At 34.7% G+C, this 26505-nt stretch overlaps 1 protein-coding gene across 12 annotated transcripts in view; it reads left to right on the plus strand.

Annotated features, from left to right (window-relative positions):
• The window catches only part of CEP128 (centrosomal protein 128), a 566439-nt gene that overhangs the window by 480279 nt on the left and 59655 nt on the right, over window positions 1-26505 (plus strand). For all 12 annotated transcript variants that reach the window (XR_008914955.1, XR_008914954.1, XM_056810609.1 and 9 more), the window contains one exon: window positions 9557-9580. Coding sequence is in view for 10 of the 12 variants with exons in the window: in XM_056810609.1 (XP_056666587.1) it covers window positions 9557-9580 (24 nt within the window). In the remaining 2 variants the exon portion in view is untranslated. The remainder of the gene's footprint in view (window positions 1-9556; window positions 9581-26505) is intronic.

The raw sequence follows: 26505 nt of genomic DNA on the forward strand, positions 1-26505 counted from the left end.
TTCCAAGTACAAGTTATCTTAAACCTTATCATCTTTCAACACTTAGGCCAGCTTCCCTTCTCAACTTTCCCTACTGTCAATCCATATATGCTCATATATTCACAAAGTGAAAACTAAACACAAACCAAATTTAAGATTAGGAAGACAAAGCTACTAAGATTAGGAATTAAGATTAAATTAAGTTAAATTAAATTAATTTAATAAATTAAATTAAGATTAGGAAGACAAAGCTACTTCCTAAAGACAAAGCAGACCAAAAAAAATTTATGGTTCATATTGAAAATGAACACAAATTACTTAAAAATCTCATGCTGAATGGTTAACAGCATGATGATCAGGTCCTCATTAGAGCAGATAATTGAGAGCTGGCAGTATATTAAAAATATTTATCCATAAAATGAGATGAAAATATGGAATAGGAAAGAGAGGTTAAAGGATCTAATGCAACATCTAATAACAGCTGTGCTTTGATTCCTGAAAGTATTCCACAAACAACTCTGGATGTCAGTAACAAGATGGTTTAACTCAGTTTTCCAAAGGTAAGCAATTTATTTCCAAGAAGTATCTTACTCATATGCCACTGGATGGCTCCAAAGCATGCAGGGCAAAATATGTACTAGTCTGCAGTCCACTATGGTAGAAGAATAGCTCAGAAAAAAAAAGGGAACTGTCTAGGAAATCAGAGAACATGGTTTCAAATATTAGCTTTGACACCGACTACCTCTGATCTCAGGAATGTCACTTAATCTCAGTTTCCTTGTCTGTAAAATAAAAGGAATAAACCAGATGTCTTCTGTGTTCCTTTGAAACTCTAGATCTCTGAGCTTATAAACTACTATAATTCTGCTTTCAGATGGGTAAGAGGGTAGAAAGAAGGAGTAGTTTAAGAATAGTTTACTGCTAAGAAACCTGGAATATTCTCTCTATGTCTTTGTCTCTGTCTCTGTGACTGTCTCTTTGTCTGTCTGTCACTCTGCCTGTCTGTCTCTCTGTCTCTGTCTTTGTCTCTGCCTCTCTCTCCCTGTCTCTGTCTGTGTCTCTCCCTCTTTTTCTCTCATTCACACAGTCTACAAGGATACTGAGGAGATATTAGCCCCAGGGAGCCTTCCATGTAGCCAGCTGTTCAGCCCCCTTGGTGGAAATCAGATGAGCAAAGTTTTGGCAACTTGAAAATGAAAACATCCTCTATTGCTTTTGCACAAATTCATAAATCAGTCCTTAATCATCATAGTATTGTGATTTGCCTAGGTTCTCAAGGTACATTTAGAAGATATATGTTTACACTTTCAAAGTGGAGGCATACCTTACTTCTGAAATGTAAATCCCTTTATTCCTTTTGAAAGAGACAATATGTGTGTGTATTGTGTTATGTTATGTTGTGTTTTCTAATGCTGAACTCCTGCTGCCCCTACCAACTGAAGCTGCTCTTCTTTGAGGCAGTCATTCTGCACAATTGCTATAATTGTCACTAGCATTGCCTCTAACCACCATCACAGCCTTTATTATATTTGCAAATATTCTTTGCTTGTTCTCTAGTCCAGATGTCGTTCATTTGAGAGAACACCCTTGAACAAGTGCCCGTATGCCTATTACTGCCAGTATGGTTTCAGTGAGGAATTGGACATTTCCAAGAGAAAGGGAATTTTATGTTCTTTTACACTTCATTTTGTTTGAGACTGAATCATGAGCACACACCTACACACCAGATGTTGTACATGGGCTTTGAAGGAAGAATCCTTGAAGCGATTCTTTTGCTGTGTTTAAAGGAAAATGAAAATTCAGAGAACCCTTTTGCTCTGCCTCATAACCTAAAATAGCAAAGGGTGTCTCTGATCTCTTTGATGTTCAGTTCAGATCAGCAGCCAGAAGTTTGGGTGTTCGTGTGAACTTGAATGAAAGCTCTTTAAAGGCTTTACCTTCTTTCAGATCTCTCCAGTCATAGTGATAGAACCTCATTTTCAATACCTTCCTCTACATTTTCCCCCAAACTCTGCTTTTGTACTTGATACTGATTCCCATTCCCTTTTGGGACACAGAGCCCAGGGAATATTCTGGTGTCTCCCCCAAAATAGTTCAAACTTGAAAGTAATGGTAGAAGAAATGGCCAAAGGAGAGTACAGTGTTTTACCAGTATTTACATCAAGGTACTAGGAGCAGATGACCCACACTGTAACCCCATTTCCCTATTTCCGTTTTATTGTTGTGTTTTTGCCTCTGTGTTTTATCAAAGGCTATCATCCCCACAGGTAAAGTGGAGTCAAGTTAAGGGATAGGATAGTACATTAGGTGTTCATTTAGATCCTGGGTATCAATCATTCTAGGTTTTCTTATCAAGTATTGAGAAATCTCATGAATTACCACAGAAAGCCTGAAGAGGCTTTTGAGATGATCAAATCCAATTTGATTCATTTTAATACTGAAAAGCAAAAAGAGAGAGGTTAAGTGACTTTTAAGTAATTATAAAATTTGTTCATTTTCTTTTTAAGTGCTGCAGCTAATTATATCTAAAATAACTTACCATTACTAGGCCTTTTTTAATCTCTATTTTCAAGAGATCAGAAGAAGGCAAAAAATTGGGAGTGACCTTCATATAGAAACTAACTTTATATACTTCTATTTAATGAAAAAAAACACTAAATATTAACTTGATAGAGAAATTTTGTTAACTTCCTATGCTTATGAAATTCAGTCTCTGGGTAGATAAGTAAATCACTTTTGTCATCCACGCAACTCCTGTGGTAAAATCTTGGTTTGTTCAACTGATGTTTTGTTTTTTTTTTTAATTGGGTTTTCTTCATAAGAAGATTTTAACTGGTATCTTATTCATAGTTACAGTTCCTATTTCTAATTATTACCAGTCCTTTATTTATTTTGTATATTTTAATTTTATATGTGTACCATGAAGGATATTATTCTAAGAATTCAAGAATTATGAGCAATAGCCAGTGAGAAAGATACCACTGTTGTGAAATGGGTTAGTAAACAATGGATTGAAGGGTTCCTTAGTAGTTGAACAAAAAGCATTTTAAAATTTGAGTATTGGGACATTTTGAAAATGGTTGCAATTTTTCTTAGCCAAAGTTTCCATTTTAAGGATGAGAAAACACTTTTTGACTTTTAGTAGGTGAAAAGCAATTTTGCATATGGAACTTGACTGTTAACTTAATCATAAACCAAGTTTTATTTTTAATCTCTTAGCTTAGAAATTCTTTTTAATAAAATTTGACAGACTGGGAGTGTCAGATTTTAAACTGATGTTTTTTGTGAACATAACTTCAGGTTCTTTTCTGTTTAAGATTCATACTTTCCAGAAAGTTTGAAAGTAGACTTTGAATGCCAGCCTTCATAACTGATATTATCATTTTAATAATGATTTAAAAGTTGTATGATTAGTGATGAAAGTCACCACACTGTCCAACTATAGAAGCTAAGAATATACAGTGTATATTGCTCTTGTTTTAATATCAATTATGTAGGGCAAAAGTGAGTAAAAGATGATTTTGTGAATGTTAAAGAGTCAACGCAAGAGAGAATTTACTACTGTTACCCATGGAGGTATAAACATACCATATTTCATTAGGATACCGTTGTACTAGAATACATGGCATATATGCCATGAAGGAAATTTGCTTCTAAAATGAATGCTATTCAACTTCTCTCACTGTTGATATTTCTTTGATATTAGTTGTCCATTAAGGCCTTTCATCTTAATACAAGTTTCTAAAATCCTCAAGTATTTGATCATGGAATTATAGAGTTTAAAGAGACTTTAGCTTTCCTTGAACCTTAGCTTTTCATGCATGTGGTGATCTCCTCCACAATTTCCCTGACAAATTGTCGATCTTTGTTTAGACACATCATTAGTAAGGCAGTCTATCCCATTGTTAGGGAGTTCCAAATGGTAAAAAAGTTTTACTTATATTTTTTCTCCCACACCCTGCTTTTGCCCTTGAAAAGTATGCAACATAAGGATCTCTTCCTATCTGCAAGAGAGCCATTTAGAAAACGGAGAACAGAACTAGTACGTCTCCCAAAGAACTTTCTTCTTCAAGTTACATATTCCAGACCCTTTAGCTGACTGTCATATCATTTCCAGATCAGACCATCTGGTAACCCTCCTCTGGACTTGCCCCAGCTGCCCTCTTTTCAAATTCCTTATATCGGGAAAAATTGAAAGCTTTTTTTGTTTTTTTTTTCCTGTCAAGTTGTCCTTTGTTCTCTTTGTTTGCATTCATAAGTCTGTGGCTGATTAACTCTCTCATTTAGAGAAATGCCTGGGTCTATGGATTCAGTCCTTCAAAGGGCCATTTAGGTTTACTTTGTCACCCAAAGACAGACTGCATTCCTAACCCCAGATCTGCAAATATATGTCTTTTGTAGTCTAGGGACCAGCTAATAGGCAGTGAATAAATCAAGGAAAGAATTTATTATTATTACCATAAAATTTGTTTAAGAAGCATCATCTATTGATGGTGGATTGCTACCTTTATGGCAGCATTTTATCATGATATATATCAGAGGACCTGCCAAAAATGTGTCCTCTTTTCACTTTGACTACGTTGAGGGAGAGTCAGATAAAGTTCCTAAATCTGTAAGATCTGTGTCATTGAAAGAGATTGAATGATAATAAGACAGAAAGAATTTGTTTGATACCTTCTTTTCTTCCTTATTTTGCAAAAGAAAGCCAAAGACCATACAGTATAATAGATACAGGAGCTTCAGAGTCAGGGGGAACCTGGTTTTAAGTCCTGTTTCTGATTGATATTAACTGTGTGATCCTGGGCAGGTCAATTAGCTCTCCTGGGCCCACAAACTACTCTCTAAGACTAAATTACAGAGTAGTTGCTAATCTGATTTTATTCATTATACCAATTCCAAAATTCTCTCCATCAATGAAATGAGTGGGCTAGGATTTTTAAAAAAAAGGAAATAAAAAAAAATTCTGAAAAAGGCTTCCAGTTGTATCGCCATAATAGGCCACATTTTCCAGTATCTTTTTCTACAGATGGTGAACTATTTGGTCTCAACTAACTACAGAGATGGATCAATATGAAAATTGTCTGCATTTGTGATCAGTATCTGGCACTCCCCCATTCATACTGCATTTTGCATATATATATAATTATATGTATTATGTGATGTGAAATTATATATTATATATATTCTAAAGACATGAAGGCCCTGAAGGAAAAAAGGAGAAATTCTGAATAAAATGAGGTTTTTTCTAAGTCTCCCTTTCCACCAAAAAATACACTGGGGAGGAGGAATTTCTCCCCCCCCATCCCCCAAGCTCAGGGTTTTTTTTCCTCATAGGAACAATATACATGGGGATTCTATGCCTCTGTATTAGCCATAAAAGCATATTGGATGTTAGACTTCCCTAATGGAAGAATTGCATGTGCTTTAAAAAGGAGTTGCATACCAAAGAATTTTTTATTGACAGAATTGCACTTTCTAAAAAACAACATGGCCAATTATTTTTTTTTTCTAATGCAGTAAGCATTTATTAATTGCTTAGTATGGACAAAACACTGTGATGACCTTTGGGGAGAGAAAAGCAAAATAAAAAGCAAGTCTTGACCTCAAGAAGCTTACATTCTGGGGGGGGGCTCCAATTTATGCACAGATAAGTAAATAAAAAGTATATTTAAAAGAAGATCATGAACTTAGAAATGGAAAGGACAGTAGAGGTCATCTAATCTAAACCACTCACTTTATAGACTGGGAAACAGGTTCCTCTGGTTAAGAGATTCTCCCAAGTTCACATAGTCAACCACTTCTCCAGGATTTGTAAAATAAGTGGATAGTGAGAGTACTGGAGAAGATTTTTTTCTATCTTCCCCAACTTTCCCCCAAGTATTGTTGATTTTCAAGAGAACCAGGACTAGATAAATACAAAACAAACACAAAGCAAAAATTTTGGGTTTGCCCATTGATAAAAAGAAAGAGGATTGAGTAGGTGCAGTTGGACAACAAAGAAAAGATACATTGTTGATACTATTGTAATTACAAGCCCAATTAAACTATTATATATTTATAATATGTTGAATGTCATTCCTGAGCCATATTATCATATAATTTCTGTTCCTTTTGCCAGATCCTACAATAAATGGTGAAACTATTCTGCCTAACTTTATTTCTCTGATTTGCCATATATAAAGTCAAAGCAAGATTGAAGCTTAAATTTCAAAAACAAGTAATAAGTTTATGGATTTGTGAGAAGAATTTCTTTCCTTTTAAATACCACATTAAAAAAAATGGGGGCAAAGAGCCATGCTAATTTGAAATTTTATTCAGGAACCTACTGCTAACTGGATTAGCAATATTAATAGGTATAGAAGATTAGCAAGCAGATATTATTGAAAATTAAATTTAATGTAACTGAAGGCATTTTTTGTTGACAGTTTAATCAGCTTTAAATAATTTAAGTTTATGTTCTTAAAAACATGTATATTACTTTAAAAAAACATGTAACCAATACTTAATACTTAATCATAACACACTGTTTGAAGTTTCCTAAGCCATATTGAGAACTGTCAAATCATCTGTGAAACTTTTTGAGTTAGTGAATAAGAAAGAGAGATTATTTAGTAAATTCTATCATTTTTTTACTGGAAAAACAACACAAACACTTGTTTTCAACCACCTCTGAGTTGTCTTTAAAAAATTTTTTTTAATCTTTTACTTCCATGTTAGAATCAATGGTTCCAAGGCAGAATTGCTATAAGACCTAAGTGACTGAGGTCATATTTGAGCCCAGGACCTTCTCTCTCTAGGCCTGGTTCTCAATACATTGAGCCACCTCAGCACACCAAGATTTCCATTTTAATTAGTCTTTTCCTAAGAAATAGGGATCTACTCAATCTTGGGAAAATTTTAAAGTTTAGGGGTAAAATGAAGCCTTAAGTGTTCTGAACCTTTGAAAGTATGTATACTTGGAGATTTATGTCAGTCATTATTGAACATCTAATAAATGGCTCTGGTTCAGCCTACATAGTGTGATAGGGCAAGATTGCACACAGATGCACTAATATGTAAGATCCCCTTTGACAACATCTAGAAATTCCTTTGAGACACCATATAAAATTTATTACAAAGCACTCATATGTGATATTACACAAATAACTAATAAAATAGCAGTTTTTTTTTTTGTAAAGGTGAAGGTCAGATTGGGATAGGAGAAAGACAAGCACAGCATTCAAATATAAACAATGAGATAAAATAGTTTAAAATATGCCTGTTTTATCCATAGGTTTTCCTGATTTAGTTGTAAATTTTAGCCATGCACACACATACACATGTATATTGAGAGGAGGCATATCTATAACCCTTCTCTACTCCAAGCTACAAAACTTGGAAGTTAGATAGGAGGGGGAAAAGTAAAACATGGAGAAAGAACTGTTAAAAAATTTTTTTTAATGAGCCTAGGAAAAACCATTCTCTTCATACCATTAGGAAGGCAGGAGAGAGAGTTTTCTGTGCTCCAAAATACTAACTATTCTTTGTGTTACAAATAAACCTCTTCTCCTGAGACAGTCCTTCAAATTCAATTTTTCCATTGCTTCTGGTCTTTCCCTCTTATACATTTGTTGTATCTTTCAGTGGCAGAATGGATTTGGGCCAGTTGAACTTTAAAAAGAATAAACTAAATGAACTTATAGCATGTCATTTCTGATCAACATTAGTCTTTTGCCCAGTGCTATCATTTGGGACACTACTTGCTCTCATTTTAGACATAATTTTAGTAAGTGGTTTTGTAGTTTCTTAGCCTGTAGAATATTAGGAGATTAATAGAGGAAGAGACCAGCTATAGGTAGATATAATAACAGCTGACAGTAAAAACAAAACAAAACAAAAAAATGTTAAAAATCAACAGAAGTCATATATCCTAGTAGTCTAGTCCCATTTAATATAGTGGTAAATATACCTTAATGTACTTAGAAGAAATCACTCCCCTAGACCTCTTCATCAATTAATGTATATTTCACCTTAACAAAAATGATTACAGTTGTTCAGAAGTAAAAATGGGCTACTCTGGGAGCTGATATCTTTAAGTAGAGACTGGATGACTACTATGGCATTGTTTAGTGGGAATTGTTGCCTCAAGTATGGGTTCCGCAAGGTAACCTCTGAGGATTGTTCTAATTCTAATGATCTCATTTTTCTTTTGTTCTTATTTCCTTTCCCCTAAGATCAAATAAAATCTGATTAAATAGGTAGATATTCATATCTCCAAAGACCTTTTCTTAGTATGTTGAAAGGGAAAAAAAATGGAATGAGCTTAAACTATCCTGAAAGGTGTGTGTGTGTATATATATATATATATAGGTTTGCATCTCAACTTGATTACAACCAAGACTCCAGATCTTTCACTCTCCTTAGGATCTAGGTTTTCCTTTGGAAAATCATCAGTTTACTAAAGGGCAAGAACCATATCCTAGATCTGATTTGTAACCATCAGTTGACCCTGGGGGGGTAGGGGGGAGGGATTGTGTCTATAACTATTGAAAACATCCCTTTCATATTGTCTTTGTAGACAGTTTTTATTATTTCTGTCAAAGCCATAATTAATCTCTTTGAAGAGCTGTATGTTGCCATAGCTGATCAGCCACATTACAGTGTTATCAGTAATGTATGAATTCAAATTTATATGTTATAACAAATACAATATAAATAAACATATAAATAAAATGTATAAAAAATGTAGGTTATTCCTGATGCCTCTCATTTGCTTATTTTCTTTGGTAAAACTTCTATCTGAACTGTAGACACCTTAAAAGTTTACACTTCCCTTTGTATTTATGTTTGATTGTCAGTAGCTAATAAACACTCGGTAAATTCTGGGATTTAGGCTTTGCTTGACAAATCTAAAAGCTAAGGCTTTTTCTCCATTGAACCTTTTGCCTTTGGAACACCTCCCTTAAATAATTATAAGTTGCTGCCTTGAATAATTACAAGTATGGCTCTTGTGTATTATATTTAGCATATTTATACTATGCATACATGTTACATATACCCACAATGTGTACATATTTACATGCCCAATTACTTCTAAATTAAAAAGTAATGGTAGGGAAGAATTTCTTCAACAAATGTAACTGAATATATGCTACCCCAAATTGAACCTTACAATTCAAACTCTGGGAGGATGACTAGATTTATATTGAAGGACATGGGTTTTAGTCTTACGGCTCATGACATATGTGATCTTGGGCAAATCACTTAAACTCTTTGGGTCTCTGTTTCCTCCTCTGTAAAGTAAAGAGATTATTACAAGTCCCTTCCATCTCCATATCTTATGCTTCCTATGAGATCAGCTGTAAGTTATTCATTTGAGTCAGTGCTCAGTTGTTTCTAGTGACAGCTATTTTAAATATAATTTGTTTTTTTCTTCTCTTATCTTTAACACATTTAAAATATATTTAAAATAAAAAACACAAAAATACATTTAAAATACTTTAACACATTTAAAATAATAAATAAAGGAAAAAAGGAAATTAAATAAAATTTTAATTGGAATGAAGTTTTTTAATTATACATTATGCTTTCTTTGCAGGACCGTGTATGTGCTTTAGAAAGGGTAAGTATGGAACATTTTCCTTCTTTCTGTTTGAATTTTTCCTGCTTCATAATACAGCTTTCAGCGTACTGACAAAAAGGAGAAGATCAGAAAAATATTTCTAAAGCCTCACCCAAGCAGAAATGGGAAAAAGTGAGCTAGATTTTAACTGAAAGGTATGTTGATACTTACTCAGAAATTTAAGCACATTTGAGAGTTTAAGTCATCTCAGGATTAATTATGCTGAAGTTTAAGTGTTAAACTATAGAAGATCTAATCATCTAATCAGTATGCATTTAAATCATAGAGAACCTCTTTCACACATCTATGTATCTTATAACTTCCAAAAGAGCTTGGTTGAATGGAAAATGAGATCAGATTTCACTGTAAAGTTAGAAGATTAAGTTCTCGGCATTCATTTTTCAAGTAGTTTTTACTACAGGTGCCCAAAGAAGAGAGTCAGGGGAAAATCACACATAAGCAAAACTGGCAGGTTTTAAAGCTGTCATTCAAAAATGTGTTTTATAATTTAAAAAAATCAAACATTGGGGTATTATTTTCTTAAAGTAAAACAAAGCTAGTGATCCTAACAGTCTATGTTTCAGTATTAGTATCGCATGAATGTAATATAAAAATGAGAAATCTAGAATAGTTTGCAAGTAGCAAAGTTAGTCTCAGTTATAAATGGATGAAAATTTTCAATAGATATTAATTAGATTTGTGCTTGACTCATTCATTGAATTTGTGATAGACTTTTGGAGGATGTTCTAGTTTATATAATATGTTTCTTGAAAGCATTGGTACCCTTCCATATATATTTCTTTTAAGATTACAGAGCATCATACTCAGCCTTTAAGAATTGAGTTGTTCTTAAAAAACAAAATAAAAATTATTTAAAAGATACGGTTTGTAACTTAACATTTGCATAACAACATGTTGTCCCCAAACAGGAACCAAGATCAATCAACCAGTCAATTCATGTTAACATTTTGATATTCTCTTGTTTGCCTTTCTTGCTTTCCAGTCATTGAGGCTTTCTCTTAGGAATTATTAATACCTTAAATTGTAACTATGGGAAAAAATAAAGTTGTATAAATGGATTAGCTTTTTTTATCATGATCATTTGGTGAAGATGTGTTTATAAGATATTTTAATTAACAATGATTATCATAAAGCAAATGCATAAAAATTAAAATGCTTGGTAATTATTTTAATACTCAAGCATTAAGAAGTCATTTGGCTTTGAATGCCATAATATTGAACATATGTAATGTATTTAGCATTGTATTCAACTGTATAATAGGCATTTTATAGCCCCTCGAATCACAGATCCAAAAGTGTTCTTGGTAGGTTCTTGCATTCATTCTTTGAACTTTGGTTACACTCCAGATTTTTTAAATGTTATTACTTTTTTAAAAAAGCTCATTGGTCAAATCAAAATTGAGGGAGTTAAAAATTCAGAATCTTTAGTAATAAAAATCTGGAATTTAAGCCACTTGCTCTTTTGAACTAGCATCCCATTGAGATCACTCATAGTATTGATCCAGTAAGGTCAGTGGTATAACAACCTCAAAAAACAGGATCCTCTTCTCCACGCAAGCTAAGCTTTATCTGGGTCATTTCTATAATCATTGATGCTTGGGTCAACTCAGAAATGGACTATTATAATGCATTTTACCTAAAAAAAAATAAGTCAAAGTTGATACTGGTTCAATAGCTGGATTAACATTCACCAGGGACAGAGTAAAGAACACTGACTCTAGAACTGAAGGACCTAGGTTCAAAATCTACCTCTGCCACTTATTTACCTCATATATATGACATTGGCCAAATCACTTAAGTTCTCTGGCTCTTAATTTCTCATCTGCAAAATGAGGGGATTGAACTAGGTGACCTCTGAGATCCCTTCTACCCCTTGAGATCCTATACATCTGTCATCCAGCTACTAGATGGCTTACAAAGCCCCTTTCTGACTCAGATGTGTGATCCAATAAGCCTATTAATTCAGTTTGTCATTTCTCAGTTCTCTAGTCGATGTAGCAAGAGTATGTGTATGTGTATATTGTCTTAAGTTTTATGAATATGTACATATATATTACTTGGTATGATATATATATATACACAATGTATATGTATATGTGTGTGTATATATTATTATATATATATTATCAAACAAGAGGCGTTTATTGAATGCCTACTACATGTTTTTATCCCCAACATCTAGGTACTATTTCAGTTGCTGGGGATACAAACATAAGGAGTGAAGTAATTCCTACTTGTAGGAACCTCATCTTCTAATGAAACAAACTTGGAGAATTTGGAGATAACTATCATATGATGTCTGCCATGGTGGCAAAATGGATAGAATACCTGACCTGGAGTCAGAAAGACCTGAGTTTTATTATGGCCTCATAATGTGTTACCCCAAGCAAGTCATTTAGCTTTTGTCTCCTTTGTTTCTTCATTGAAAAATGGTGATTACAATAGCACCTACCTTAAGAGGTTGTTGTGAGGATCAAATTGCTAATATTTGTAAAGCTCTTAATAAAATGCTTAGCTCAAAACAGGTGCTTAATAGTTTTTTTTCTCCTCTTCCACATATCAAAAGGATTTGAATACTTCTTTTTAAAGTCTTAAGTTTAGCTTCTGGAACTGTCACAAATTAGAAACTCCCAGCAAGAAATCTCCTGACACCAAACCACACACACACACACACACACACACACACACACACACACACACACACACACACATATATAATCTGTTCCCTTCAATCAAGCTAGTTATAACTGGAAGAGGAAACTTCTTGTTTGATGGCCCTAAGTCCATGGAACATTATCTGGAAATTACTCAAACAGATATTTATTGGATACTATGATAGATCTTGAGTAGGAATACAAAGAATTCAAAGAAATAAAACTTGGCCTCAAAGAGCTAGCAGATTAATGGAAGAAACAAAAAATGTATTTAAAAAAGCCAACTACTAAGTCCTATGTGATAAATGCCAAATGGATGAAGCATATAATAAATGTAGGTCATACAGAAGAAGAGAGAAAGAGCAATTGGGGCTTGAGAGCGACCCAGAAGGCTTCAATGAAGAAGTAAGATGCAATATACTTAAGAAAGGATATGTTGGATTCACATAGGCAATAATAAGGTGGGATTGGTGTGAGCATTAGACAGAAGTGAAAATAATACAGGTTAGATAGAGCACTTTTGACTAGAAAAGAGTAAATGTTGCACAATAACATCAATTCAGGTTTTTATGTAGTATTTTTCTCACCTTAGCCCTGGGTTACTTCCACCATATAATCCCTCTGGTTCTATTCACAAACTGCTGAACACCCCTTGAAGAAGTCTCATAAGTCTGTTCATTACAAATTCATATCATCTAACATCAATTGGACACTTATTACAGCAAGGAAGTCCTTATAATTGCTCTGTAATTGATTCTCTATCCCATTTGTCTCAGAAGCTATCCCAAATCTTCTCTTCCTGCTTTCCACTCTTCACTTTTCCTTTTCTCTCTCAGGTGAGGACTTTGCATCTTATTTTACTGAGAAATTTGAGATCATTATTATTTTCTATATCTCAAACCCTTATCTTCCTTTGCTCCTATTTCTGACCTTTAAAGAAGTGGCTCTTGTCCTTGCCAATGCCAATTTGTTCCCATCCCTTTCTCTTTTCTCTAGCAGATTTCATCATCAATTTGTCTCCTTCCTACCTCTCAAATCTTCAGCCTTTCTCTATCTTCTGATTCCTTCCTTGTTACTATAAAACTCCCAAGATTTCTACATCTATTAAAAAACAACTATATTAGACTATAATATCCCTTACCCCCACCCTAGCTACTATCTTATCTATTTCCTCCCTTTCTCAACTAAACTCCTTGAAAAAACTGCCTACTTTTGCTGCTTCTGTGTTCTCGCTTCTCATTTACTCAACTTTTTGTTGTTTATTTAGTTTCCAATTTCATCTCTCTACTGAAACTCTCCAAAATTACCAATGATTTATTGATTGATAAATTAAATGGGGTTTTCTCAGACTTCATCTTTTCTGGATCTATATGCTGCTTTTGACAATGTTGACTACCCTCTCCTCCTTTATATTCTCTTTGTTCTTAGTTTTGGTGGCATTACTTTTTCCTTTTCCTCCTACCTTTCTCATTGCTCCTTTTTGGTCTCATGCTAGCTCATGATCTGTACCACATCCAAACTGTGAGTATTCCCTCAGGTTCTCTCCTAGACTCTCTTCTCTTCCTCTGGCATACCCTCGCAGTAAATTCTTTAATTCTCATGTGTTTATCTATCATCTCTATGCAGTTCATTCCAAAAGCTTTATACTCAACATCTTTCTTTCTCTTGATATTTAGTCCAACATCATCAGTCGCACATTAAACACTTCAAACTGAATGCCCCAGAGGTATCTTAAATTCAACATGTACAAAACTAAACTTATCTGTTCCTCTAAATACCATCTTTCAGACTTCCCCAAGGCATTATCATTCTTTTAGTCTCTCTATTATCCTACCACCTTGGTTCCAGAATTCATTGCTTCTCCTTTGGATTATTATTTTTTAAATCCTTACCTTCCATTTAGAATCAATACTGTGTATTAGTTCCAAGGCCGAAGAGGGATAAGGGCTAGGCAATGGGGATTAATTGACTTGCCCAGGATCACAGAGCTGGGAAGTGTCTGAGGCCAGTGAACCTGGGACCTCCCATCTCTAGTCCTGGCTCTCAATCCATTTAGCCACCCAGCTGCCCCCTCACTTGGGTTATTATTGCAACAACCTCTTGATTGATTTTCATGACCCAAGTCTTTCACTACTCCAGGCCATGCTACATTTCTTGAAAAATAATTTTCTTTAAGAGCAAACCTGACTATGTGACTCCTATACTCAGTAAATTCCAGTGATGTCAGGAATCAAATATGAACCCATTTGGCTTAGTTTTTAAAGCCCTTCACAATACAGTCTTTCCTTATTCCCCCCTTATATTTATCTCTTTGTATTTTACTTTATATTTATGTTGTATTTACCTATATCTATCCAGGTTCTATCAATCCATCTGTCTATTTACACTTGTCAAAGAAGGGAGAAAGAATGTTATATAGTACTTCCTATGTGCCTCCACCGTGCATATAAAATCTCATTTAAGTAGAGATTGTTCCATTATATATTCTTGTAATAGTTAAAAAGATTGTAGAAGATTGAAGTAGGACAGGGGATAAGGAAGGTTCTATAACAGGGAATGGAGCAGTTGAAGGGATAGAGGGAATATAGATGCTGGTGAGGTGAAAGGAGAGAGATAACCCCGCCACACCCCTACCCCCGCCAAGAGGCTATCTTTGAACATTGGGGTTCCCGAGAAATGGACCACCTATGATAGCCTAAAGGGATGTCTTCTCTATTGATTGATGTTGAAGATACCCCAGAGCAGGTAAACACAGACCCCCCTCAGAGATAAGCCTCCCCCCAGACCAAGGTTGCCTGTAAGGGGTCTGATAAGGACCATTTATGGTGAATGGCTGTCCTTGGGTTCAGCTCCCTCTATGTCCTCCTGAAATGATAGTCCTCTTATCTGACTGTGGTTATTTAAATAAAGATGAATTTAATAACAAGTTTGGATTGGGGAGGTATCAGGGAAGAGGGAATCGGGATTTCCTTAGATTGGGTTTGAGTCTCTTGCAGCTTTTGAGCTGAGGTCAGGCCTTGCAGGCTGCTGGAGGGTTTCCTTTATGCCTGTCTAAGCTAATCTGTGCTAGTTTTCTTAAGTTCAAAATCTTAGCAGTAGACAGCAAAAGGAAGAAAAGGTTCTGACCTTAACAACTGGTTGGGCCTGTCTCTTTGGGCTGACGCCCCTGAAGACCAGCCTTACAATTCAAACCACTCCCCTTAAATCCTTTTGTCCGATGACACGACACGATCACTGGAATCCAGGTAGAGCACACAGTTGGGAAAAGTCCAAGAATAGAGGAACTTCTATCCCGAGACAGGGAGATAGCACTCCTTTTAGTCCCTGGGCCAGGAAAGAGAGAGTTGAGATCAACTGTCACTCCAAGTATCCCTCCCCCCATCAACTGTCATTATTGTCAATATCTTCTCTCTAACATTCCAACTGCTGTTTGTTCCACCTGAGTGGCAGAAAGTCCAAAACTTGCTTCAGTTTTCCTTTCTACATTGTATCTCTAGATTTAATATAGCTCCAGACACCTAGTAGATGTATAATAAGTTCTCACAGATTACTAATTGGTTGAAAAATCTTGTTGAGTAGATATCACTAATGGTGCCATTTTACAGATGCAAAAATTGAGACTTAGAAACAGTAAGTGGTTTATGTAGGGATATGTCACATAGTAACTAAGTTCCATAGCTAGGAATGAGTGATAATTCAAGAAAGGACTAAGTTGGGTCCATATAATAATAACTGATATTTATTTGGTGCTTTATGGCTTACAGCTATTATGTAATTTGTTACTCATTAGTGATTAGGTATCTTCGGATATTATTATCCCCATTTTACAGATGAGGAAATTAAGACTTAGAAATGTTAAGTGACCCACCAGTGGTGTCACACAGCTAATATCAAAAGTAACATTCAAAATTAAATCCTTCCAAGTTTAACATACTTTTCACCACCTCAATGTGGACCCTTGAATAATGGGTTAAAGGGGATGAACTTGATCTTTTAGAATATGGAAAGCTATGGAATGTTATTTAAGTGGGAGGGTAACATGAATAAAAGGGCTATTTTAGTAATACTACCTGGTAAGTGTATTCTCTGTGTGTTAGAGGACAAAAAGATAGGTAGAAAGACCAGGTCACAGATATTAAAAGTAGTCTAAGGAGGAAGTGAGGATCAGAAATAAACTAATAGGAAACACCCAATATGATATGAAAGAAAAATAAAGATAATTTTATTTCATTGTATGAATGATGGTAATGTTGACAAAATAGTGGAGTCAGAAGGAAATGCCAATTTTGCAGCATTAAAATAGTGCAAAGAGGAATTGCTACAGGTATTTGGAAGTCTTAGTGAAGGTCTGACCATACTGCTAAATAAAGCAGAGAGAAAAATGTCAATGGACTTGAAAACGGGTAACTATAAAGTCAGAGTGTCAGATGAGTCATCAATATAAATGAAAAAGTCACCCAGGATAAATGTGAAAGAGAAAGTAGACAAGAAAGGAATAAACCAGTAGGCAATGTTGTTAAGTCATAAGGGATAGGGAGAGAATCAGTCATTCCATCGAGGTAGACATATGAGAAAACTCCTTCTTCCAGTACAAGTCAACACATTCTCTGCAATCTCTTAGGGAGCTGTCTAGAGTATAAGGATAAGAACAGGATAAGAGACATTCTCAGGGTCACATACCCAATATGTGTTAAAGATGAGACCAACTCAAGTCTTCCTGATTCTGAAGGCAGCCCTTTCTTTCTCTGAAAAGAACCTTGGAGGTCAACTAGTCTAGTAACTAACCATACAGAAATGGCTTTTTCATGGCGTGCTGGACACATGATCTAATCACTGCTCGAATACTTGAATTTTGCACTAGGAAGCTCCCTGCTTCCTTCTACAGCCCATTTAACTGATTAGACCACTCTGATTAGACGTACTGCCTTAAGTTGCATCAGAATCTACATTGACTGTAACGTCTACCCATTGGTCTCACTTCTAAAATCTAAGATTTGTTTTATCTTTTGCAAACTTCTGTATAATATTCCATCAAATATTTGAAGTTACTGAAGATTAAAACACTTTTCAAATCCAGTGTGACTAGAAGGGCCCTGCATGACTAGCTTTAATGGAACTTAAGCAAAAAATGATTTATTTCATTTTTCTGTTTCTGATCTGTAGGACACTTTAGTGAAAACACTATAGGTTATGATAATTTTTACCATTATAGCAAGATAGACTGGCCTAGAGATCTTTATTTAAGCAACAGAAAAATCTGCCTTTTAGTTTAAGGGCAAATGTGACATTTTAAAAAATTAAATTTTGAAATGATGAATGTTCATTCTTTTTTAAAGCTATATTAAGTGATATTTAATGACCTAGAACAAATATGTGATTTGTATTATTTTGATTTACTTTTAAAATCAGCTCTTTTGATTAATGATTCCAATTCAAGTCAAATTCTTTTGACTTTGATTATTACTATATGAATCATAAATTTTTCTTGAATTTGAATTCTAACTTGTGATGATATTCAGGGAAGAATTAGCAAATTTATGAGAACTATGAAGAGGTTATCAAACATCAGAGGGAACATGGGAGGCTTTTTCTTAGTTAAAGAAGGGAAAAATTCAATATTGACAGATAAAACTTCTATCCAAATGACAGACATCTTCTGGGACCTCAGCAAAAAGACTAAGGATATGACTAAATAATAGGATCTTAATTAGATTATTTGATTCTGACAATGTGAGAAGTAAAGAAATCAAATTAGTAATTGCCACAATAAATGAGGTTGATAACAATGCTTACATAGTCCTCTTTAAGGAAATTGATCTGAAAATCCAAGTTAAAACCAGATAAATTAAGTAATATTTACTCACTTTATGTATCGATTAACCACAGATTCATGCAAAGTAGTGAGCTTCTTTAGAGCATCTGAAATGTGGTTTCATTAAAAACAACTTTTAGGCAACAGACTTATATGAAGCACTACATATACAATCAATGGTTATAATTATTTACGAAGTGAAGGTCACCCACAATGCCTTAAGTTGTTTTAAAGAGCACAGAGATAGAATAATCTTTGCTCAGTAGAAAGATGAGGTCATCCTCATAGACAGAAATATGCTCTGTAGGTGTGTAGCTCAACCAATAATTCAATTAGACCACAAAAACTTAATTCCTGCTTTCAGCTTTGATTTACACACCAATGTAGTGTTACACGTTTCTGCCTTTCCACTTTTCCAACATACCTCTTGCTGACCATTTGGCAAAAAGCATCTTTTTCCTAGAACTGACTCAGTCACTTAGGGAAGGATTGCTGACACTGCTTCCATCCTTAGAAAATGTCAGATCCTAACAGTGCACACTGTGAGAGATTTCTACAAATGTTACCAGCCTTTAGAAAGACATCTGAACAGGAAACTGGACAAAATTCTGTTGAGATGATTGCCTAAGGATAGTTGTGCAGAAACTTATCCAATTTATCTAATTTAACAATTGCTCACCTTATGTTTTTATAGGATCTTGAACAAGAGTTCTTAACCTGTGGTCTGCAGGATACCTGAATAGATTTCAGGATGTGTTAATTTTTTTTAAAAGTTTGATGCTTGTAATTTGGTATAATTGGTTTCCTTTGTAATTTTATGTATTGTATTTTGTGCATTTAAAAACATTACTCTGAAAAGGGATGCAGTGACTTGGTGAGCCTGCCAAAGGATGACCCAAAGAAAAGTTAAGAACCCTTGACCTAGCTTTTTGTTAGCATTTGTCTGTCAAATTCTGCTAGGTCAGCATCACCGTCTTGATGAGTTAAAGTCACAGCTTCTGATTACTAGAGCAGTGTTTACTAAATTATTGCTCCAGTATACTAAATAGTGTGCTAATGGCCTGAAAAGGTTAATGTCTACAAAGTGCCTGAGTTATAACATGGGAATAACAATTCCTCAGGAACAAGTGAGTTAAATGTTAATATTTTGAGGTGTTCATGGGGGAAAAAAATGTGCCCCATAGTAGATTTGTACTAACAACTTCAACAAAACTTCCATGCTAAGTGAAACTTGCCTTTATGTCTTTACAAAGTCCAGCTTAGGCATTCCAGAACCAAAGCTCAAGCCATGTTCATCCCAAGTTTTCTCAAGTCTTCTGAGCCCATTCATTGAAGTTGTCTGAACAGTTCAGTCAAGTTGGCTATCCACCAGGTGAAACTCAGTAGATTCTGCACGGTTTTGACCCAGAATCAGGTGAAGCTCAGCAGTTTTGGCTACCCTTCATTGTAAAATTTTGGATTCGTTCAAACTTGACACTTCCTGGGAACCCATTCAAACTGAAACCGGAAAAGAGTTTTGCACAAACCCCATGCTCACCAAATCTGCCAAGTTTCCCACTGCTCTAATGTTAGTGTAACTTCTGTGTATTCGCATTGAGGGCAAACGGAAACATCCTCATGAATCTCTCATGAGGGATCTTGTTTGAAACAATCCAGACATTCTCCTTTTGCCACCTTGTCCCCGAATACAGAGCCTCTGTATTCTGTATTTGTGAGTATGAAAGTGTGTGGATGCATTTGGGAGTAATAATAGGGTCATTTTCTAAGGAGTTAATTTTCTAAATATTATCTGACATGCATTTGGGGGGGGATGGTAGAAAAGGTCACAAAGTCAGATTTTTTTTTTAACACGGAGTTGTGATGTTCCAGCAAAATTTGATGGCCTCTTTTAAAAATATGACACCATTAGTGGCTTCTTTCAACCTGAGAAAATGAATTGTTTCATCAGTCTGTCAGAGTGCTCCTAGATGTGGTAGCACTCGCAAAGGTTTCACTGAGAGATTATCTGAGTACAGCTTCACCCACCGAAGAGTTTAATGTCATTGAATTGCTTAGTGTTTGGAGGTCAGTCTGACAGCTTCATATTTGGTAGCTGATAAGTAGCTCTGTTGCCTATCTAACTGCTTGACTTGATAATATGTTTTACGGTCTTGTTCTAAACACTATCAATAACACTTCTCCAGGTAAAAGGCTGCTATTTTGTATTTTCAAAATAATGTGAGTGATTCAAGTCACAAGGGGCAAAACCTTTCCAGAAAGCATACTACATAGAAGGGATGTTACTTGTTCTCTGAGAGAAAAATAGCAGTTAGCAAGCCTCAGAGTAACCAGCCCTACCTTTTGGGGAAAGGAGATTAGAGTCTTTTACAGCAAAAATAAAAGTGGCGGTCTTGTTCAAATATGATACACTAGTGAGAGTCGAGGCAATACATTTAACAAACCTTTATGAAAACTGCTGTGCGTGTGGCCTTGTGCTTGGTCCTGAGGTCCCAAAGAGGAAAATCCTTGTCCTCAAGGAACCTGTAGTCTAATGGTGCAGACCGTGTGCAAAGAGAGGAAGATTCCAGGTGGAAAGTAATATGGTCAAGAAAAAGAGGCAGAAAAAAATTAGAGAAAAATTGGAAGAGGAAGAGATCACTTTCAGATTAATGTTTAATATTTCCATACTAGGCCTTATTAGAGAAATTTGTTGGAAGAATAATGATTTTATAGAGTCTGATGTCAGTAGAAGTGCACAGGAACTTGAACGTATTTGTGTCCTTCATTTAAATAACATTAATAACATGGGTCCTCTAACAGTGCATAGGCTCCATCATAAACCTTTTATGGTTAGGCCATTAGGTGGCACAGAGGACAGAATGTTGGGTTTGGAGTGAAGAAGAGCTGAGTTCAAATTTGGCTTTGGGCACTTACCAGCTGTGTGATGCTGGACAAGGCATTTAGCTTCTGTCTGCCTCAGTTTCTTTAATTGTAAAATGGGGGTTATAATAGTACCTATATCACAGGTTTATTGTAAAGATTAAATAAGACAATATTTGTAAAGTACTGGTCTTAAACGGATATGGAACTATGCCTTTGTTTTAAATGTCTTTACACTCTGTTCAAAAATCAAAGGCTTCACCTTCATGGAATTTTAATTTACTAGAGCTAGAAGGGATCCCTGAGAAAGAGAATCTAGTGATTTCCCCCATTTTACCAAGTCCCAGAAAGCCCCAATCCAACATCCAACTAATAGCACAGGACTAGAACTCGGGTTTCTTGATTGTTAGTTCTGTGCTCTTTGCACTATATTCTGACACTGCTAAGGATAATGAAGAAACGAATTAGCAGTACTATACAGTTAATCAGTGACTTAGAGATGGTAATGAAGAAAATAACAAACTTCATTTATAACCTCTAGTCACAATCTGAAAAGGTGCCAAGCCCCACTCAGCTGAACTCTTTTAAGTTCATTCTCATTCTCATTCATTGAGTATATTCTAGAATATACCATGAAATTGTTTCTAAATGGACTTTAATAAACCACTGTATTGTTGTCTGTTCTTTTTGAGATAATTTAGGAACAGGCTAGGAGATGAGCCTCTATTTCTGGCTCTACTGTGAATTCCTTACATGACATTAAGTACCTCACTCAATTCATTTCATTTTATTCATCTGGAAAATTCTGATACCACTTACATGTGACGGTTGTGAAATGTGTTAGAGTCTTTAATCAACTTTGATCTCAGATGAAAAGCTATGGAGAGTATAAATTGTCACTATTAGTATCATTAATAAAAATCTACAGAGTAGTTTAATGTTAAGTAATTAAGGGAAGAATTCCAGCCTATGTCTCATATATTTTATGCTTCAGAATCAAATACTCAAAGATTTAATTTTGAGACTATCAAATAGACTTTCCCTCATTATTCACTTTTAGGTCTTGCCTTTAAGATTATTTTTGTAGCTTGAGGTCTTCCATAAACTATTTTCTGGAACTTCTCTGGTCTTCCCCACTACTAGGATTTTCTATTATTAATTCTGTCCTGACCCTGTGACCCCATCCATAGATATATGAAAGCACCACTTGCTTAATTTTGTCATTTTTTGTCTTTTTTATTCATCATATATCCAGTGTTTAGAGAACCATGTCTTGCTAAGAAGCATTTAATGCTTGTTGAATTTAACTGAAACAAAGGGATAACATTAGGGCCAAGTGGACACATTATGGGGCAGCTAGGTAGCACAGTGGATAGAGTAGCAGAGCAGGAGTCAAAGAGTCTCAAGTTTCCTGAGTTCAGATGTGGTCTCAGACACTAGTTGTGTGATGCTGGGAAGGTCACTTAATCCCATTTGCCTCACTCCCTCATGTAAAATGAGCTGGAAAAGGAAATTAGAAGCTACTCCAATATCTTTGTCAAGAAAACTCCAAATGAGGTCACAGAGAGTCAGACCTTTTTGAACAACAAAGGACACATGATGACATCATGTATATAATCAGTATTTGGCTTTCATGAGTAGATAGATTCTTAAAGCACTTTAAATATTATTGCATTTAATTCCTATCTTCCAAGAGGGTGGGAGGTAAGTAAAGGGTGTCAGATTTCCATTTTGCCTTAACAACCTACACCCTATAGGGCAAATTACTTACCCTCTACTCTCCCATTTTTTTTTTCTTATTTTCTCCTTCTTAAAGTGAGGGAAGGCTAGACTAGAAAACCTCTTAGATCTCTTCTAACTCTAAAGCTAAGTTCTTTTAAATCCCCTTATTCTTCTCCTTTCTCCCTTTTCTATCTCTTTTAGGTCTAAATGTACCTTGCTTCATCTGAGTTGTCTTTCAGATAATTTGTCCACACCTCTTCCCTCCAGGCAAAGCTCTACAAAATAGAGGTGCTGTGCTAAGATATTGGGTCTTAAAAGTCAAGTTCCAACAGAGTTAGGGAAAACCCTTTATACTGATTCCAAAGCAGGACGTACAGAAATAGCAGTTTGAACGATTTTTGAAAGAGCCCCTTCCTGGCTCTCTATCTCATTATAGAAAGGACTGAAGACTTCATTTATATTCTTCAATTTCTCTGAGACTACAAGTAACTACTAAACAAGACCCAATATTATCACTTCCATACCCCATTCCTTCTTAAACCACTGCAGATATTTTCTAGTCTTTTATGTGAACTACATTAAGGGAGAAATATATCATCTCTTAGTTCATATGGTAGGTAACTGCTGCCAAAATATATTTACCAAAATGCAAAAATTATAAAGGTAAAAATCCAGGTTTATTATTATGCTCAAGCATAAGGTTCAAGTCTCAGAGAGATAAATAAACCTGGGCCACCTGTAGGATTCTAACAATTTCTCTTAAAGGCTAAATTACTGTACATCAGAGTGACAGAAAAATAATTCCTTTACTTATTGCAATTTTGTGCATTCCTTTTAGGTTATAAAAGTTAAAACAAAGATAGATTAATAATCTCATTTCAAGTTTCGTCCAATGTCATAAAACTGAACAAATTTAAATAGTCATAATCTCATACAGGCATAAACCTAATTAAAGAAACTCTATGGGCAACTTGGTCGTGTTACATATTAAACTTCATTTAGAGGGTTCACAAATAGGTTCACTGAAGAAGATTATTTCTTTGTCACTGAGGAGTCAGAAACAACTCAGATTCTTTCTCTGGTTTTGTACCTAAGGAATGTTTAAGGCTTTAACCATATTTTCACATCCTGTAGGACATATTTGGGGTAGGTAAGGTCAATGTGAACAGAAGACTTTCAGTTAACCAAAATTTGAAGAGGAAAAAAAGTCCCAAATAAAAAATTCCCATTATGGCTAATTGTATAACTCAGTATATTTCCATACCTGCAGGGGGAAGTCATTTTTTTTATCTAGACATTCATCCTGGTTTCCTAAAACAGAATGTTATCCTTTAAAACAATGGATTTGGAAAGCCTAGTTCTTAGATTACTAATGACTCTCCAAGTGACCTTCCAGGAAGATAAGCAAGGAAGTAACTCACTGCAAAATGAAATTATTAATTGCATTTCCAACTGCTTATTTGATTCTACATTTTAAAAAATCCAAAACATATGTTTTAAAATAACTGCATCAGTAGTTATTTACCTGAGCAAATTCCCCATGATACTTGTTTGTGACAAGCAAGAAGTATTTTATAGCACTTAAAGATTTATAAATGCTTTACAAATATATTTCACAACTTCGAGAGGTAGGTACAATTCTCCCCATTTTACAAATGAGGAAATTAAGGTAGGCACAAATTAATTGATTTACCCAGGGCCACATAGGTAGTATCTGAGACTAGATCTGAACCTAAAGCTTCCTAACTTTTAGTCTAGCACTTTCCTGCCACCTAACTTCCCTAAAGTCTATGAGGCCTTTTGCCTGGCTAATGTGATCCATAAATAAATTAATTTGAGTTATTGTTTCAAGGACCTTTTGTAAATTTAATTATTTGGTATTAACACACGGGAAACCTTTTTACAAAGTGCTTAGAATGAATGGTGATACTATTCATGTTACAATTTGATAATTACTATGTGGTTGTAAAATTGATGATTTGTTTGTTACAAAGGATCTTAATTATTAGAGGTGAAAGAAAATTGATAGATCTGTCCCCATGTCCTTGAAGCCTTGGCTAAATTCTGACTTTCAAAAGGACATGTAAGAGCTATATTTCTCTGTTCGGGCTTTCAACCAGCCAACTATAAATTGGACATTCAGACTTTCTTCAGACTTTTTAACACGTTAGAGTCATGCTCCCCTTGCAGTTAGTCATCAAGCCCAGGGTTCCTCCTGCCTGGTATTGCTTGAATTTGTCTCTTTCTCTTCATTTCAACAAATAATAGTTCATGGCTATCTCTAGCTGGTCTTTCTGCATCCAGATTTTCTTTGTCCTACAATGCCTTAAAATAGCTATAAGAATATTTTTTCTCAATACTATTTGTTCCCATTTTTAAGAAGTCAGAATGATTCTTTTTAATTGTCCTATCAACTCTAAACCTCTGTCTAGCATTTCAATGTCCTCCTTCCCTTGACTGCCTCCCTTATCGCTTATCTTCTTAGTGTTTTTTTTTTTAATCAGTTCTGGCATAGATTTATTATGTGACAACAGTGTGCAGAGGTCCCCTGGGTGCTACAGATAAAAATACAAAGAAATAAATAATTTCTACTTGCAAAAAGGCCTTACATTCTAATGGAAGAAACTTTGGAGGACTTAAGAGTTGAAAGATTTATGATGGCTACTATAGCTAGTTGGCACTATAGTTAAGAGAACAGGATCTGGAGTCAAGAAAATTTGAGTTCAAATCTGGCCTTAGACTAGTTTTGTGACTTTGAACAAATCATTAATCATTGTTTGTCTTAGTTCCCTCATTTGGAAAATGAGGATAAAAATAGCACCTATCTCCCAGAGCTGTCATGAAAATCAAAAGAAAATAACATGCACATTACTTTTCAAGCCTTAAGTACTCTATAAATAGTAACTAGTTTTATTATAACTTAATGGGAAAACAAAAAAAAATACATATTTTTCAGCACAAATGATACAAAACAGATAACATACTAGGGCATTTAGAAATTATGTAAAATATGAATAATAAATATATCATAGATCATAACAATTAAATAATATTAAATACTGTGAATACAAACACAAAAGATCTGAATGAAGGCTTAATAATATCTTCATGAATAATGGACAATGGAAACAATTACTTTAAAAGAATATAACAATCATGACAATATAGAATCAAAATATCTCAGATAAAATGAAAAAACACATAGAGAAAAATTAACTCTTTTAGTATATTACATTAAGAAAATAGTGTTAATGAACTGAATATGTAACTGGAAAAAGGGAAAACCAACAACCAAACAAAATAAGCAGAAAGAAGGAAAAATCTAAAATTTTAGTATAATGGAAATTAGTGTGATATAGACTATAAATTCTATAAAATGCAGAGTAGAAAGAGGCCATTTCTGACTTGATTAATTAAAGAAAGCGAGATCTTTGAGGGAGCAAAATTTAAACAGGGCTTTAAATGAGAGACAGATACCATGGTAGAGAAAATTTCCTGGGCAAATTGCAAGTGGGTAAGGAAATGCAAAGCACTTTAAGAACATAATTACAAACTTTTCATATATCCCAAACCTTTCATTTTTTATGCTAATATCCTTTCTATAGTTTCCATAGAAAGAACATTCAGAAGCTACATAATAATACTAAATATTTCTTTGAGTAACTTTATCTTAAAATAAAACTTATTTTTTTACTCTCCATGCTAAGAGAGAACCAAAGAAGGCAGATCTTGGTCTGCTCAAAATTCACAACTATTTATAACCTTCAACTCAAGCTACCGAGAATTATCCAGTTAAGGGGAAAAAGTAAGAATTTCAGAGGAAGAAAGCACTTGAGTAAAAAAGAATATAATTGGAC

The sequence above is a fragment of the Monodelphis domestica genome, chromosome 1 (assembly GCF_027887165.1).
Source record: "Monodelphis domestica isolate mMonDom1 chromosome 1, mMonDom1.pri, whole genome shotgun sequence".
Classification (NCBI taxonomy): Eukaryota; Metazoa; Chordata; class Mammalia; order Didelphimorphia; family Didelphidae; genus Monodelphis; species Monodelphis domestica.